This window comes from Schistocerca gregaria, chromosome 5 (genome assembly GCF_023897955.1).
Source record: "Schistocerca gregaria isolate iqSchGreg1 chromosome 5, iqSchGreg1.2, whole genome shotgun sequence".
NCBI lineage: Eukaryota > Metazoa > Arthropoda > Insecta > Orthoptera > Acrididae > Schistocerca > Schistocerca gregaria.
In genome coordinates this window covers 11,390,692-11,405,910 of record NC_064924.1, presented here as the reverse complement: position 1 = coordinate 11,405,910, position 15,219 = coordinate 11,390,692, and the positions used below count along the sequence as shown (strand labels likewise).

At 39.7% G+C, this 15,219-nt stretch overlaps 1 protein-coding gene across 1 annotated transcript in view; it reads right to left on the bottom strand.

Annotated features, from left to right (window-relative positions):
• The window catches only part of LOC126272638 (zinc finger protein 761-like), a 355,681-nt gene that overhangs the window by 131,350 nt on the left and 209,112 nt on the right, over positions 1–15,219 (bottom strand). The window contains exons 9-10 of the mRNA XM_049975612.1: positions 10,786–10,941; positions 4,515–4,604 (exon numbers count right to left, since the gene is read on the bottom strand). Of these exons, the coding sequence (XP_049831569.1) occupies positions 4,515–4,604; positions 10,786–10,941 (246 nt within the window). The remainder of the gene's footprint in view (positions 1–4,514; positions 4,605–10,785; positions 10,942–15,219) is intronic.

Sequence of the window (15,219 nt, the reverse complement as noted above, 5' to 3'; positions counted from 1 at the left end):
ATGAACATCAATTACAACCTAATTGAATGTATGTCAGAGAACTGAACACAGTGTCAAATCATTCCATGATGCTCTCAAACAGCGGCAAGTTTATAGACTATCGACAAAATGGAATGAAATGTCACCACTGAGGATTCTTGGGAAGAAAGTTCCAACACCATAGTAAAATGGTGGTGGTGTCTGCAACATCGATGCTCTACCTCACATTACAGCAGTGGATTTTGGTGCTTTTAGGTGTCCATCTCTGTTTTATTGTTTTTTATTGTTATGTGACATAATAAGTAGATTACACGAGGACATGGACATCAGAGTCCTTCCTCAGAAGAGAACAAATATCTGAAAGTGAGAAATGATTTAAATTTTACAATAACTGCACAAAGAAAAGCCTCCATTGAGCATAAATAAGATTACAAATAGAAGAAATAATAATAATAAAAAAAATTGTCTTCAACAGTGAAAAAGTCAACTCTGCTGAAGGAGAAACAGACAGTTCTCTTAATGTTATTTAGTAGTTTGAAACCACAAAGAATACATAAAAAGGCAATATTTATAATCTTCTGTAAACTGTGTGATGTGCCTGCATGAACGTATTTTCCCAAACAAATAAATGTTGATATTTGGATGACACATTTCATATTCTTCTACATTTCTTTGCCAGCAAAGTGGAAAACTTAATTAACAACATCTAATGATCAATAGCTATCATGAATATTTATTATGAATTTTGCCAGTAATCTGTGTGGCAATTCATCCACCCCCATCATCTCTGTAATTCTGTACGTTACAACTTTTCACTGTCACTTTTCAGTACCGGGCTAAGCAGCATGATGTTACACTACGTCGACATTCTATCAATATACATCACCATCTGACAGTGATGTTCTGCTGACGCCTAATGTTAATCATCCTTACTAAGAAATGAAACAAAGGAAAGTCCAAATGGGAACATCAACAGTGTAGGAAAAGACAGATTGCTACTTACTGTAAAGCAGACACTTTAAGTTGCAGAGAGGCACAGTTAACAGAGACTTACATAAAGCTTTCTGCCACAGTCTTCATCAGCAAAAAGAGATATACAAACCATTCATACACAGAAGCAAGCACACCTCATGTACACACGACAACCAACTCCAGCATCTCGAGCTGGAATTCAAGCATCCACCACATTGGATGCGGCAGGGAAGGTGAAGGAACAGTAGCATATGATTGATGAGACAGACAAATGCTGTCTGGTGGAGTGTGCAGGGACCAGAATGGCAACAGGCACAGCATAAGGAAGTTATGGGGCAGGGAGGTGTAGAAAGAAAAGGAGCGAAAAAAGAGAGGAGATGGAAAAGATGGGTGGGTGCATTGGCAGAGGGCTGCAAGCAAAGAGGGTGGGAGATGAGAATGGGAAGGAGATGTCACGACAGAGGGGCGGAAACTGTTGAATGGTGGGGGCGAGGACAGTATGTTACCACACTTTAAGGCTGGGATAATTATGTGAGCGGAGAATATGTCATAAGGATAACTTCCATCTGTGCAGTTCAGAAAAGCTGGTGGTAGACGAGAGGATCCAGATGGCTCGTGCACTGAATCAGTCATTACAATCAAGCATGTTACGGTCAACTGCATGTAATGCCACAGGGTGGTCTACTTTACACTTGGCCAGTTTAGTGGTGGCTGTTCATCCTGCTGGACAGCTAGTTGGTGGTCACACCAATATGAAAGCTGTGTAGTGATTGCAGCAGAACCAGTAAATGATACGGCTGCTTTCACAGGTGGCCTGGCCCCTGATGTGGTACGATAAACCTGTGACAGGACTAGAATAAAAAGTACTGGATGGTTGGACTGGGCAGGTCTTGCATCCGTGTCTACCAAGGGATATGAACCTTGTGGGAAGGTGTTAAGATTGGGAGTAGCATAGGACATTGTGGAGATTGTGCAGGTGACGGACCATCACTTTAGGAGGGTTGGGAAGTATCTTGGATAGGACATCCCTCATTTCAGGGCATGATGATAGGTAATCAAAGCCCTGGCAAAGGAAGTGGTTCAGCTGTTTCAGTCTGGGACAGTACTGAGTGACAAAGGAGACACTCCTTTGTGGCTGGTTATTGGGGATGGTGAGAGGATTGTGGGTGTGAGCGGAAATGGCACGGGAGATTTCTTTGTGGACTAGGTCTGGAGGATATTGCCTGTTTGTGAAGGCCTTGGTGAGATCATCAGCATACTGTGCAAGGGCATTCTTGTCACTGCAGACACGCTGTGCTCCAATGGCCACCGGGAGATGGCATATCTGGAGTGACAAAAACACCCTGCTCAGTATGCTGAGAGTCTCACTAAGGCTTTCAGACATGCACTATTCCCGAGAACTAGTCTGCAAACATATCTCCCATGTCATTTTCCCTCACACCCCCAACCCTTCCCCTAGCCCCAAGACCATCCACAAAGGAGTATCCCTTTCATCACTTATCATGCTCTGAAATGAGCAACATCCTACCTGAGATACATCCCACCCCTCCTAAAGTGGTGGTCTGTCGCCCACACAACCACCACAACATCCTAGTCCAGCCCTATACTACTCTGAATCCTAACCCCTTTCCACAAGGATCATATCCCTGTGGAAGACACAGGTGCAAGACCTGCCAAATCCACCTACCCAGCACATCTTATTCCAGTCCTGTCACAGGTTTATCCTACCACACCAGGAGCTGGCCCACCTGTGAAAGCAGCCATGTCATTTACCTATCTCTGCTGCAATCATTGCACAGCTTTTTATATTGGTATGACTACGAACCAGCTGTCAACCTGGATGAATGGCCACTGCCAAAGTGGCCAAAAGTAAAGTAGACCACCCTGTGGCATGACATGCAGCTGAACATAAACATGTTTGCTTTTAATGGCTGCTTCTCTACCCGAGCCATCTGGATCCTCCCCTCCACTACCAGCTTTTCTGAACTGCGCAGATCGGAGTTATCCTTATAACATATCCTCTGCTCCCATAACTTTCCCGGCCTTAAAGAGTGGCTACATACTATCCACACACCCTCCACCTGACAGTTTCCGCCCCTCTGTCCTATCATCTCCTCCCCATTCTCATCATCCACCTTCTTTGTTTGGAGCCCTCTGTCAATGTACCATCCATATTTTCTTGTTCCTCTTCTTTCTTCTCCGCTTCTCAGCCCCACAACCTCCTGAGCCTGTATCTATTGGCATTCTAGTCCATGCAGACTCTGGTCGACAGCATTTGTCTCTCTCCCTGTCAGTACATTACTATCCCTTCTCCTTCCCCACCCCCTACAGATTGCTGCTTGCATTCCATGTGTTAGTTGTCTTCTGGCCAAAGATGCTGAAGCTGGGAGTCATGAGTGCATGAGGCGTGCATGTATGAATGGTGCATGTTTCTCTTTTGCTGATGAAGGCTGTAGCTGAAAGCTTTATGTAGGTGCCTTTTAATTGTGACAGTCTGCAACTTAACATGTCTTCTTTATGGTAAATAGCAATCTATCTTTTCCTTATTTGTTGCTACCACATAAAATTGCAGACATAGAGAATGAATTTTACTTTGAACTGTGCAGTCATTAAAGCAATAACTGCTGATAGAATTGCTAAAAGGGGAATATTAAGTTGACTAATACCGTGATTCATCCGTTGCCATGCAAATGATGTGACCGCTATAGAAGGATGCCTATTTAATAAGTTTTACGAATTTGTTACAAACTTAAGTTCACTCACATTCTTTGCAGGTACGAACAAGGAATCCTACAACTATAATTAAGGAACATTAATCCCTAATGGAAGAGAACATGAATTTTAGATCCACATTGTACTGCATGTGTGTGCCTCTTTTCCTAAATATCAGTTCATTTTGAACTTGTCTGTTGGCTACTACAGGGGGACTTTTTGCCCACAACAGTCACTCAGTAATTTAAAACTACCTTCTTACATGGTGACATCATTATTGAATTATTATTGTACTGAAGTGGTGCAAGTGTTCCACAATAACGAATCATAAATGGTTATGAGACACCACAGATTTGCTGAGTTGATATCTATCCAAACGATATTATTTATTAATCGCTTGCTGCTTGCTCTGAAGTAGTCCAGCTCCTGTATGTTAGAATGATGGTGGAACAAAACTTTGCACAGTCTATCACCTACATTCAACACCATAGCTACTTAATCTGACAATCTATGACTATGTCCAAAAGAAAAATAATTCAAAAGGATTCTTCTCCCTTCCTGCAAAGTGTACAAGCTTCAGCCAAAACTTCCTTTCAACTTCTATCAATGGCACTCAGTCATCTATACAATCATCATCCGCCAGTTTAAATTATACTGAGGGAAAGCGGTATTCCCCTATGCTACATATGCTGCACCTTAATAATTTTGTTTTAATCACAGTGTCAGCAATTTACTGTGTGTCCTGATAACTGTTCGCAGGATACTCAAGAAATTCACTTTCAACATTACCCATATTTACTTTATACCCTATTACAAACCAACTACAAGGTGGTATTCTACTGAAAACTTACCTTAACACTCTGTGAAGTATCAGCATTATTTTCTTTGCCATCTAATTGATTAGCCTTCCTTGGTAAAGTTGTCTGGTCCTTTGGCCACACCTACAAATTAAGTCAGTTCCCATTTATTCTGTGACTTGTCACTTATTGAACTAGTAAACAAATGAACTCAACTTTACACACAATATTCTGACAGTAAACCTAGCAATCTTTCTTACGTAGTGCAAACAACGATCTTATGTATGCCTGGGCTACAACAGAGCTGTGATATTTTTTTGGAATTGTGATGATATTTCTATCTGCAGTAAAAGCAGTGGATTCCGATAGGATCAAGTCTGTTTATCTCTACTGAGACATGGATAATATATTATACAAGTAAGGAATAATTACAAATGATGAAAATGGTAACTACCTAACATTCTTTAATGTGTTAGTTCGCAGAATAACAGAACACCCACTCACAGTGTTCACAGAAAATATACACACTGCAACCTCCTCTTTATCTGTAGTGTTCATACACCGTGAGCAGTCCGCCCCTGGTAATTGAGTGGTCAGCGCGATGGAATGTCATATCTAGCGGCTCGGGTTCGATTCCCGGATGGGTCGGAGATTTTCTCTGCTCAGGGACTGGGTAGTGTGTTGTCCTTATCCACATCATTTCATCCCCGTCGACACGCAAGTCGCCAATGTGGTGTCAACTCAAAAGACTCGCACCAGGCGAACGGTCTACCCAACAGGAGGCCCTAGCCACACAGCATTTACATTTACTGTCAGACAAGAACAACATGACTGCAGGAGTTGACATATTTGTTCAACATAATTTATAAATTAACGTCAAACTAGCAATATTGACTTACAACTGCGAGTGTGGAATGGTTCAAGAGCTGGCTCACTCTCTAGAAAAATCAGTGTGTGCTACAAGAATATAGCATTTGAGGTGTTTCATTCTAATCAATGAAGCCAAACCACTGACTCTGTAATAATAAAGGCTACCTAGCTATCTGAATACTGCACTCTTTGTCGTTGTTGGGTCATAAGTGTGGCACACTATCAGAGGAGCTGAGGTGGTGTTCGAGGAACACTGGCACCAAAGAACTTAAACAGCCTATGCTGTGCACAGGCTGGAGTATAATCTTGACATGAGATATAGCAGGACCAGCATCATGGTGCAAGCTCCAAGTTTTCAGAACAATATAATTAACATGACACTGAAAATATAACAAACAGCAATAAAAGTTTAAATTTAAGCAGGACTTGGGGTCTAGCAATTTTTCTACTTAAAATCTTGTTGGACAGCAAATCTTGTTAGGCTTAAAACTACAAGGATTTGCAAGTTTCACAGAATATCAGTGTAGGCATCAGGAAACAAGTGGAAAGCACAGCTGGTCAAACACTTCTATCAACAGCAGTGCTCTGACACTGTTACCTCATGGTGTGCTGAGAGTTTGGATAACAAGATTATTCAAAAGGAAATCATATGCAACACATAACAAAGGCAACTAGGCAGTATTTCTAAAACAAGTGGATACAGGTCTTGTCTGTACTGGTACAAACATTAACAACAGTTGTTGCTAATAATACAACCTCTGACAATAAAGGTTGGTGAATGAAGTCAGAATGGTTAATTGGGCAACACTGGCGACTCACAATGCTGCACGTGCGAAGCCGCTGGTGTTGTCTACCTGCCACCACCAAAGTTCAGTTGAGCATCATGTGTATTCCGTGTTAGACTTGTTGGATGAAGTGCTTGTTTAGTGCATTGGTTCTGAACTGAGAACAGGACAATGAACGGGCAAAGGATCAATTTTAAGTTTTGTTTTAAGCTTGGCAAGACACCGGGGGGGGGGGGGGGGGGGGGGACGCTATGCTGGTATGTGTTTATGGGGACCAAGCACTGTCCGTGAAGAGTGTGTACGAGTGGTTCACCCGTTTCAAGGAGGCCAGGAAAGTGTTTCTGACAATCTCCGTGGCGGACAACCAGCGATCGCCATCAGTGGCGAAAACCTTGAGAAAGTCAGGACATTTATTAAGAATGACCCTTGATTAACTGTGCGCATGACAGAAGATGAACTGCAGATGAACCATGGATTCAGGTGACAAATCCTTAGCCAGGAGTTAGGGAAGAGAAAAATGTGTTGTTGAGTTGTGCCACATCACTTGACTGATGATCAGATGCAGGCACATTTACAGGCTCCACAGTCGAAACGGTGGATGCGACATCGAATTTCTTGAACCGCATTGTCACTGAGGATGAAACCTGGTGTCTCCAATATAATGCTGAAACGAAACGGCAAAGCATGGAATGGCGTTCTCTTACATCATCTCATCGGAAAACTGTCAGAGCCAAAAAATCACACATCAAAATGATGTTCATCTCCTTTTTTGATAGTCAAGGCATTATCCACAAAGAATTTCTACCTAAGGAAACACAGTTGCACACTGCATGGTACGTTGAAATTTTGGCCCATTTCTTGCAACGTCTATGCAGGGTACAATCCCAGGACGTACAACAATGTTCCGGTTTCTTGTTCATGATAACACTCACCACACACAGCCAATATCATGAAACAGTTCCTGGAAAAAATGTGATGGTGCAAGTTGAACATCCACCATACTCGCCGGATCTCAATCCTAGAGACTTCTTCCTATTCCCTTGACACAAACTCGCTTTGAAAGGAAAGAGATTTGGCAATATTCCTGACATCCAACAAAATATGATGTGGCTTTTGAACATCATCCCAACGGAAGACTTTGTGCAAAGTTTCCAGAACACATATTGCCAAGCTCAGTGGTGCATAGTTATGGGAGGTGAATATTTCGTAGGACAGTAAGGTAACTGTAGTTCATAGTTCATATACATTAATGTTACAGGACTATTCACTAAACTTTAATGTCAGAGGTTGTAGAAAGATAAAAAAAGAATATCAACACAAAGTGGTACTCTCTGTCTGGGGTTCAGAGTGGTGTTCTGTTTTTATTGCAAAGATCTCAAACAAAGTCCCATTGACATGAAGCAGTAAATTGAAAATCCACATAATTTTAAAATAAATATAAAAAACATATCTTATTAACTTCCTTTTACAAATTTACGATAGGCATGCACAACTGATTTTCCAGATAACTAGTCTGGAGTGACAACTATTTACATGCATGGCAGATTTATGGAGAGGGCAGCTGCAAAATGTGGGCAGCGTGGAAGGCAGAAATGAAACAATCAGTGACCTCTGAACTGTGGCACTACAAGAGAGTTTAAGGGTGTGTAGTATCAAAACTATAACTTCACCTGTACAACTCAATTGCTAAGCCAAGAGCTACCCAGTTTCAGAAAAAATCATAGCAATTAATGAAACGAGGTACCAAAACCACCAGTTGACCTATACAGGTCAAATTAAAATCCCAATACCAATACAGAAAGTCAAAACAGGCAGCACTGCACAAAACAGAGCATCAAAAAGATAGCTTCACCTATATAGCTCTCCTGAAGAACCCCAATAACAACACATGAAGCCAAGATTGCAGAAATTAATTACAGTTGATATTAACATTGCAAGGAAAATTCAGGGAGAACATGAATAATTTAGGACTAGAAGGGATAACTCACTGAATAATGGAAGGATTGAGTCACTGAAAGGGACACGAAAAAGAACGAAAACTTCATTAGTGGATGATAAGTGAAAAGCTAATCTAGAGATCACAGATATCAAGATTCTGGAACTACACCAGAATGGTGGTCAACAGTTTTGGTATGTTACTTGCAATCATTTTGTCTTGTATCACTTATCAGAATGTCATTCATGGAGTACTGTAAGTGCTGAAAGGCTGTTAGCTACCTTCATGTAAGTACATGTATAAATGAAGCATACCGTCCAGTTTAGAAAGTTCCATTTCACTTATTTGAAACATAAACTGACACTGGAACTACCTGCCAAATTAAAACTGTTAGCCAGACTGAGACTCGAAGTTGGGAACTTATGCCTTGCACAAGCAACTGCCCTACTAAACAAACTATCCGAGTCCAACTCTCAACGACTGAGTGTTGACCATTCTGCTATGTTGTTCCCACAAAATGTAAATCAACTGGGAAACTAAAGGTGACATGTGCACAGGCAGACATGTGAGAATGTGCATGTGACTGCAATCGGCTGATAATTTTGTGTCTTGCTATAAATTTTATCATTTATCAATTTTTTACTATCTGTGCACATATTTTTATATACTATCATTGTGGTGACAAAACAATTCTGTGATAGGCTGATTGAAAAATCATTCACGTTCACTTGGCCTTGATGACTAAAAGTCAAGATTTAAAGATTCTTATTAGCTGCATAACAACTGCAACACTCACTGAAAATAGACCTCTAGTCTTATGACAGACAAATATATACTGTCGTGCGACATATATCATTATGATAATGTTGTCATGAAGCTAGTAATACAAGATAAATAACGGATAGTTAATAGACCGACCATCTAAAAAATTCCAAGACTGATTTTATTCTCGGCACATAAGTGATGTCATTGCAGTAACTACAGTGGCAGCTTGAACTGTCAGCTGTAAACAACAGATGTTCACTCATATAGTCAGCTGTGAGCAGGCAGTGTTACGCAGTGATAGTTCAGCCATATGGTGTCAATGCTTTAGTGTCACACATCACAATGAAACATCCTCTTTAAATCAAGTTTTAAAGACGTTCTCCAGAACATTTTGAAGAAGACAAAAATTTGTGCAAAATTTGTTCCACACATCTCAACTCTTAAACACAAAAGAAAAAGACATGTGAACTTATGTATGATTTGACTTGATTTAAATGCAAAATGCGGATGGTTGTTTTCTGGAAAAAAATCATCACAGATGAAAAGATTTGGTGTTATCTACATGAATCTATCACAAAAGGAGAAAGTGCAAAAGTTCACATGAAGGTCAATGCTTTGACAATATTACAGACATTTGAGCCAATGTGACTTGCGAGTTGCACATCACAAAGAAGGACTTTCCTGACCGTTACTCTTGGTTGTACAAATGTTTTGTGCATTATACTCAAGTGGGGCAAGACTATGTAGAACACCCGTAGCATTAAGGCCACCATCTTCACTTTTCTCGACTTTTTATTAATCTAGTCTAACTTTTTGGACTGATGGGGTACAACAGACAGCAACAGTTATTTTTCAAATTAATGATTGGCCTATTAATTTTTCTACATTACACTTGGCTCTAGCAGCCACAATATTTTATAATAGTTTAATAATGCAGTTTTTAACATATTCTCTATATCTATCTCAACTCATTCCACATCCCTGTAGGTCCTGTTTCAATGACTTCTATGGAAAATGACAAGTGGATGAACAAGTGCCAATCAATATCAAATTGTCCTACAGGGTACACTAAAACACAAACGCGCGCGCGCGCGCGCACACACACACACACACACACACACACACACACACACACACACACACACACAACAATTAATTTATTTAAAAAAAAACTTTGAATCATATAATCACAATATTAGAATACAGGTACCTATATCACTCGTATTTTTATTTATTGTTAATGTAAAACATTACAAATGGGAATTCCACTCCTGCTAATGCAAGTGACACTGATGGTAGAATAATTTAATATGAAAAATAAGACCAGTTGTTCCATGAGATGAAACAACATAGCACATGAGAAGCAGATTTTTTTTTCTTTTTGGTCATAATAAGGAACTTAAAGCACGTAATAACAAAGAGAATAAAATATTTCAAAGATACCATAATTCAATCTTATATCAAGCTCTCAATAAAATTTTTAACATTACTTTGAGCATTCAATGACATGGTAGATGGAAGTAATTGAATCAATAAATGCCTAACGACACTGGTCAGTATTCAGTGCTTCCTAGCTGCTGCCAACTTCAACCAGAGGACAACACTGTGTTAGTACAGTAGATGTGCACTTACGAGAGCAGAAAAGATACACACGGATAACACCACTGAAATATTATTGCAATTGAGCTTGTTGTCTTCTTAATATTAGAAAATTAAAACCTGTGTTGCCTTTTATCTCAAGTTGGTAATGATGAGAAGGCACTCAATACCGATCAATGACAGTTGATTTCTACTTTGCTAGTTGCTCACTTAACTGAGTGCTTAGGTTGTGTGTATAGTAAGTTATATTCTTCAGAGCTCCACTTCATATCTGGCACAATGCCTCAGTCACCCTTCAGATGAATGTGCACAGTAAAAGTTTCATCTATTGTTTCTTTTTAATAGTAATGACACATTTTTTGCCACTTGCCTTATGCGCTTGCATGTGCTTCTTCGCATTTGATTTTTGAGCAAATGCTCTTCCACAGACAACACACTGAAATGGTTTCTCACCAGTGTGGCTTCTGATGTGCTGCTGCAAGTCAAAGTTCTTGGTAAACAACTTCGTGCAGAAATTGCATTTCAACTGTGAAGTGACAAGAAAAATAGCATTTTAGTAATGTATCCTTTAATTCCTGTGCTGTACAAGTAACAAAATAAGAACTTATAATCAAAGATTCAGCTAAACATGAGGTAACCCCACATTTATCTGATACGAGTAATGACTACTTCCCTGACACAATAGCTCTGCCTTGTATCAACGATAAATGAGAGAGGAAGAGGAGGGGGGAAGATACAGACTGTGGCAATAGTTGTGTAGGTTTTGTGGTATTGGCACTTTACACAACTATCATTAGAAACCCTATATTCTGTCAATTTTGATGAGTAGGGATATATCCTTGCGTAATTATTGTCTTCAACCATTCAATTTTGATTTATCGGTATGGTTTGGCCCCCTCCACCACCTCTCTCCCTTGGTTGTATGGAACCATTTGATATAAAGCAAACTTGTCACGGAATGAGTCATGGGGATATAATTCACAGAATATTGGTTTGAAAGGCACAGGCAAATCAAGAGAGTTTGAACAGTACATACATACACATGTTTAGTAGTTCACACAATGCCCTACATGATCAAAGTTTTATTACCTGGTGATATTTTTATGTTCTTTTACAAGTTTTTTTCATGACTTAAATAGGACATTGATCTGAGTCTGGCGAATGTATATAAACTGCTGGTCACAAAACTGTAACACTGTGAAGGGTAGCAAACAGTGAAATTTTATTCTCCAGTTTCCTCAGTGTGAGTGATTATTGGTGTGCTTCCTGGTGTACAGCCAAGTAGTTAGTACCATTTTATGGATACTATTTTGATGACTCTTCAAATCCCAGTGCATAAAATGGAATCCACAACTTGACTGAACGTCCAAAAGCACACTGTTCAAAAAATTTTACATACAGTGTGTATTGTAGTGAGGTACAACTTTCAGTCCCACTGCTATCTTTGCCATCTCAGTGAGAAAAGATTAATATTTGTTTATGAAACAGATCACTATGAATTACAATTTATCATTATCATTATCATTTTAATGTTTCTGTGCCTCACTTATCATTATTCGCCATTGTTAGTTATAACCAGGAAAGCATTGGCATGGTGCCTAAGTTTCTAGCATTTATCCATATGTTTAATGAACACAACAGATGCATATTAACAGAGAGTTTAGTCATCAGTAATACATCCTACTTCACTATTTACAACAGTCTGCCAACACTGGGGCTACTTTATTATTCCACAAATCACGTGCTTTTGAGGCGAAGAACTAGCTGGCCCATGTTCGGCGCACATTTTCATCTGGAAAGTAAGTTCATTGAAGGTTGTTTGATAGAGTAGGAAAGGTGGAAATCTCAGGGTGCAAGATCAGTTGAACAAGGTGGGTGCTGAGTGACTTCGCAACCCAACCCCCATACATTTTTTTTTGTCAGTCTAGCAGAATGTGGGCAGGCATCAGCATGGAGTAGCATCACTTAACACAGTCTTTCTGATCATTGTTCTTGGATTGCATTTGCAAGACAGCTCATTCGTGGACAATAAATTTCAGTAGTGATGGTTACACCTCAGTGAAGCAATTCGTAGTAAATCACACCGTCGCTGTTTCACGAGATGTGTGACATTATTTTTTGTGGATGTGTGCAGGTCTCTGTAAGGGGAGTTGCTGCTTTGTTTGAGCTGAACCATTCCTTTCTTTTCCTCATGTGTGCATGAAGACATCATTTCTCATCACCAGTAATGATAGAGGATAGGAATGGTTGGTGTTGTTCACGAGTCAACTGATGAGAAAAAAGCTGAGAAGCACCTAAGGCCACCCACTGGTTTTTGTGATTTTTGCTTGGGAGCGTGTGGTACCCATACATCTGATTTTTTAATCTCCCCCATTGCATGCAAATGTTGCATGATGGTTGAATGATCACAATTCATCAAATCTGTCAGTTCTTGAGTATACAGACATATATCATTGTGGATTAAGACGTTTAAATTATCTTCATCAGGCCTTCTGAAACTGGAGAGACCCAACTGTCAAAATGATTCTCCTTAAAATGAGAAAACCATTTCCTTGCTGTGCTCTGTCCAATGGCATTATCCTCACACATGGTGCAAATGTTTCTGGCTGCCTCTTCTGCTGTCACCCCTCTACTGAAGAATATGTCTGCAATGTCCAATTTCTCCACTTGGCACTCCATTTTCTAACATCCACAGCTCTACTCGGTACCTCCAAATGGCAAAATGACAATACATACACCAAGATACCAATGGTGGATTGCAAGACAATCCATAAATAAATTCATAGAAAACTCAGTACCAACATGTAAAATAAAAACACCATGAACATATGGACTAACTTAAGATTTTGTTTCTGTTTCATGTTGAATGAGTAAGTATTGGGGTGACACTGCATCAAACAAACCGCCAGGAGTGTACTGTCATCACAATACCTGGTGTGTCAAATTTTGCTGACAGTGAGTGATTACGACAAAGTACTGCCATTTTGTTCCTATTCCCTGTGATCATGATTTAAACACGGTGTGAAAAATAAGTATTGTAAACGAATTGTACTAAAAATGTTGTACTAGTTAGTTGCCGCTTACGTCTCATCCTCACAGGTTGCCCATCTTATGGCTTAACATGGACAAGGAGAGTACACTGCAAAAAGTTATTATATGTGACAAGTGACAAGTGAAAAGTTACGTTACACGGAAACTTATTTGGCAGATTATCCATTTTTCCAAGAGGTAGGGAGGAGGGAAGGGAGAAAGACAATTATTGCATTGTAGTCTATTACAGAAATACTTATAGCTTGAAACACTAATGAGGCTTTAAAGCATTATAACATTTACGGCGAAAGAGGGGGGGGGGGGGGGGGGGGCAGGTGGAGAGAGGGGTGCATGGACAATGAGGATGTACCAGTACCAGTAGTGAATATACTGAAGAGAAGACTATGGCAGACACTGAGTACAAAGTACATTACTGTTATATATATTGGCTATCCTATGTCACCATATCAATTGTCACACTCTACGGATACTTACTACAACAATATTTTCTCTGATTACAACCTGCATCAAATATATAATATGACGTTGTGCTCATGCAGGATCATATAGGAGCATGGTGTATCATAGTATTATAGAGGTATTAACTGGTGCATCTGATACTGCTTCAACAACCTACAGTCAATCTGTCAACTTTCAGTCTAACCTAGACCTCGGACTACACAAGAGGGCAATCTGTCACCACAAAATGTATTCCAAAAACTAATAAAGACGCAAAATAAAAATTTTCAGCATTCTGTTCTCTTTCTGTTTTTGTAGATATGATGCGACACGCCACATCATCACCGTGTTGCAGGACGGAATCTGACATCCGTTTTCAGTAGGCTCAGTTGATAAATACTAGGTTTGGAACTTAAACAGTGGCAACTATTTATTCACAACCAATACAAAAGAGTTACATGTTTGCACCTGTTACTGTCCTTTAAAGTAGTCACCAGCATTGTGTAGAACCCATTGCCAGCACTGTGGAAGGCATAGTATACCTTTGGCAGAGCCTGATGTTCCTTTATTAAAACACAAAACAGCATATAATACACCAAATTTTAATGTTTCATAGTGTACAAAAACTGTTTTTGGAAGGCAATTCCAAATTACAGAGTTCAAACTTTCTTTCAAAATTTGAGTTTTTCCATGTAAGCACTTCTTGACTAGATCAGTACTAGCCAAGTCCCTTAATATAGGTTTTATAGCACTAATAACTGCTAGAGCTATAGAGTGTTTGTGTTTATAATGTTCACTAGAACACAATGCCCGATTTTATTTGCATCTGGTCTCAGGACCATTTGGGCAAAGGCTGTGTTGAGGGTCTTCATCACTTGATACTTTATGGAATAATATTGCCCATACAGTTCTTCTCATATTTTCCAAATCGTTAGAGTTCCTTCTTATGAATAACCCATAGTACACTTGCAGCTTGTTTATTTCACAGTTTGTAAGATGTTCCTTTCCTCTAAGTTTTATTTTTCCATCTTCTAATTTATTTCCTGCCTCTTCCTTTAGAAGCTTTCTCAGCCTTGATCCAAATCTTTTCTGAACATGTCCTATGCATACAAGTTTCGTAATCTGAATGTCAGGGGCATACGGCTTCTCCTCACAGATTTTTGCGAAGGCTTTGCTGTCACCATCACCGAGATATTTAGTGTACATGACACATCTTGCACTGATATAGCACAGCATGGTATAGTGCTTTGACGACCACTCCACCTGTCATGAAATACGCTTTTCAATATCGCTACAACCGCACGCGAGCTATGTG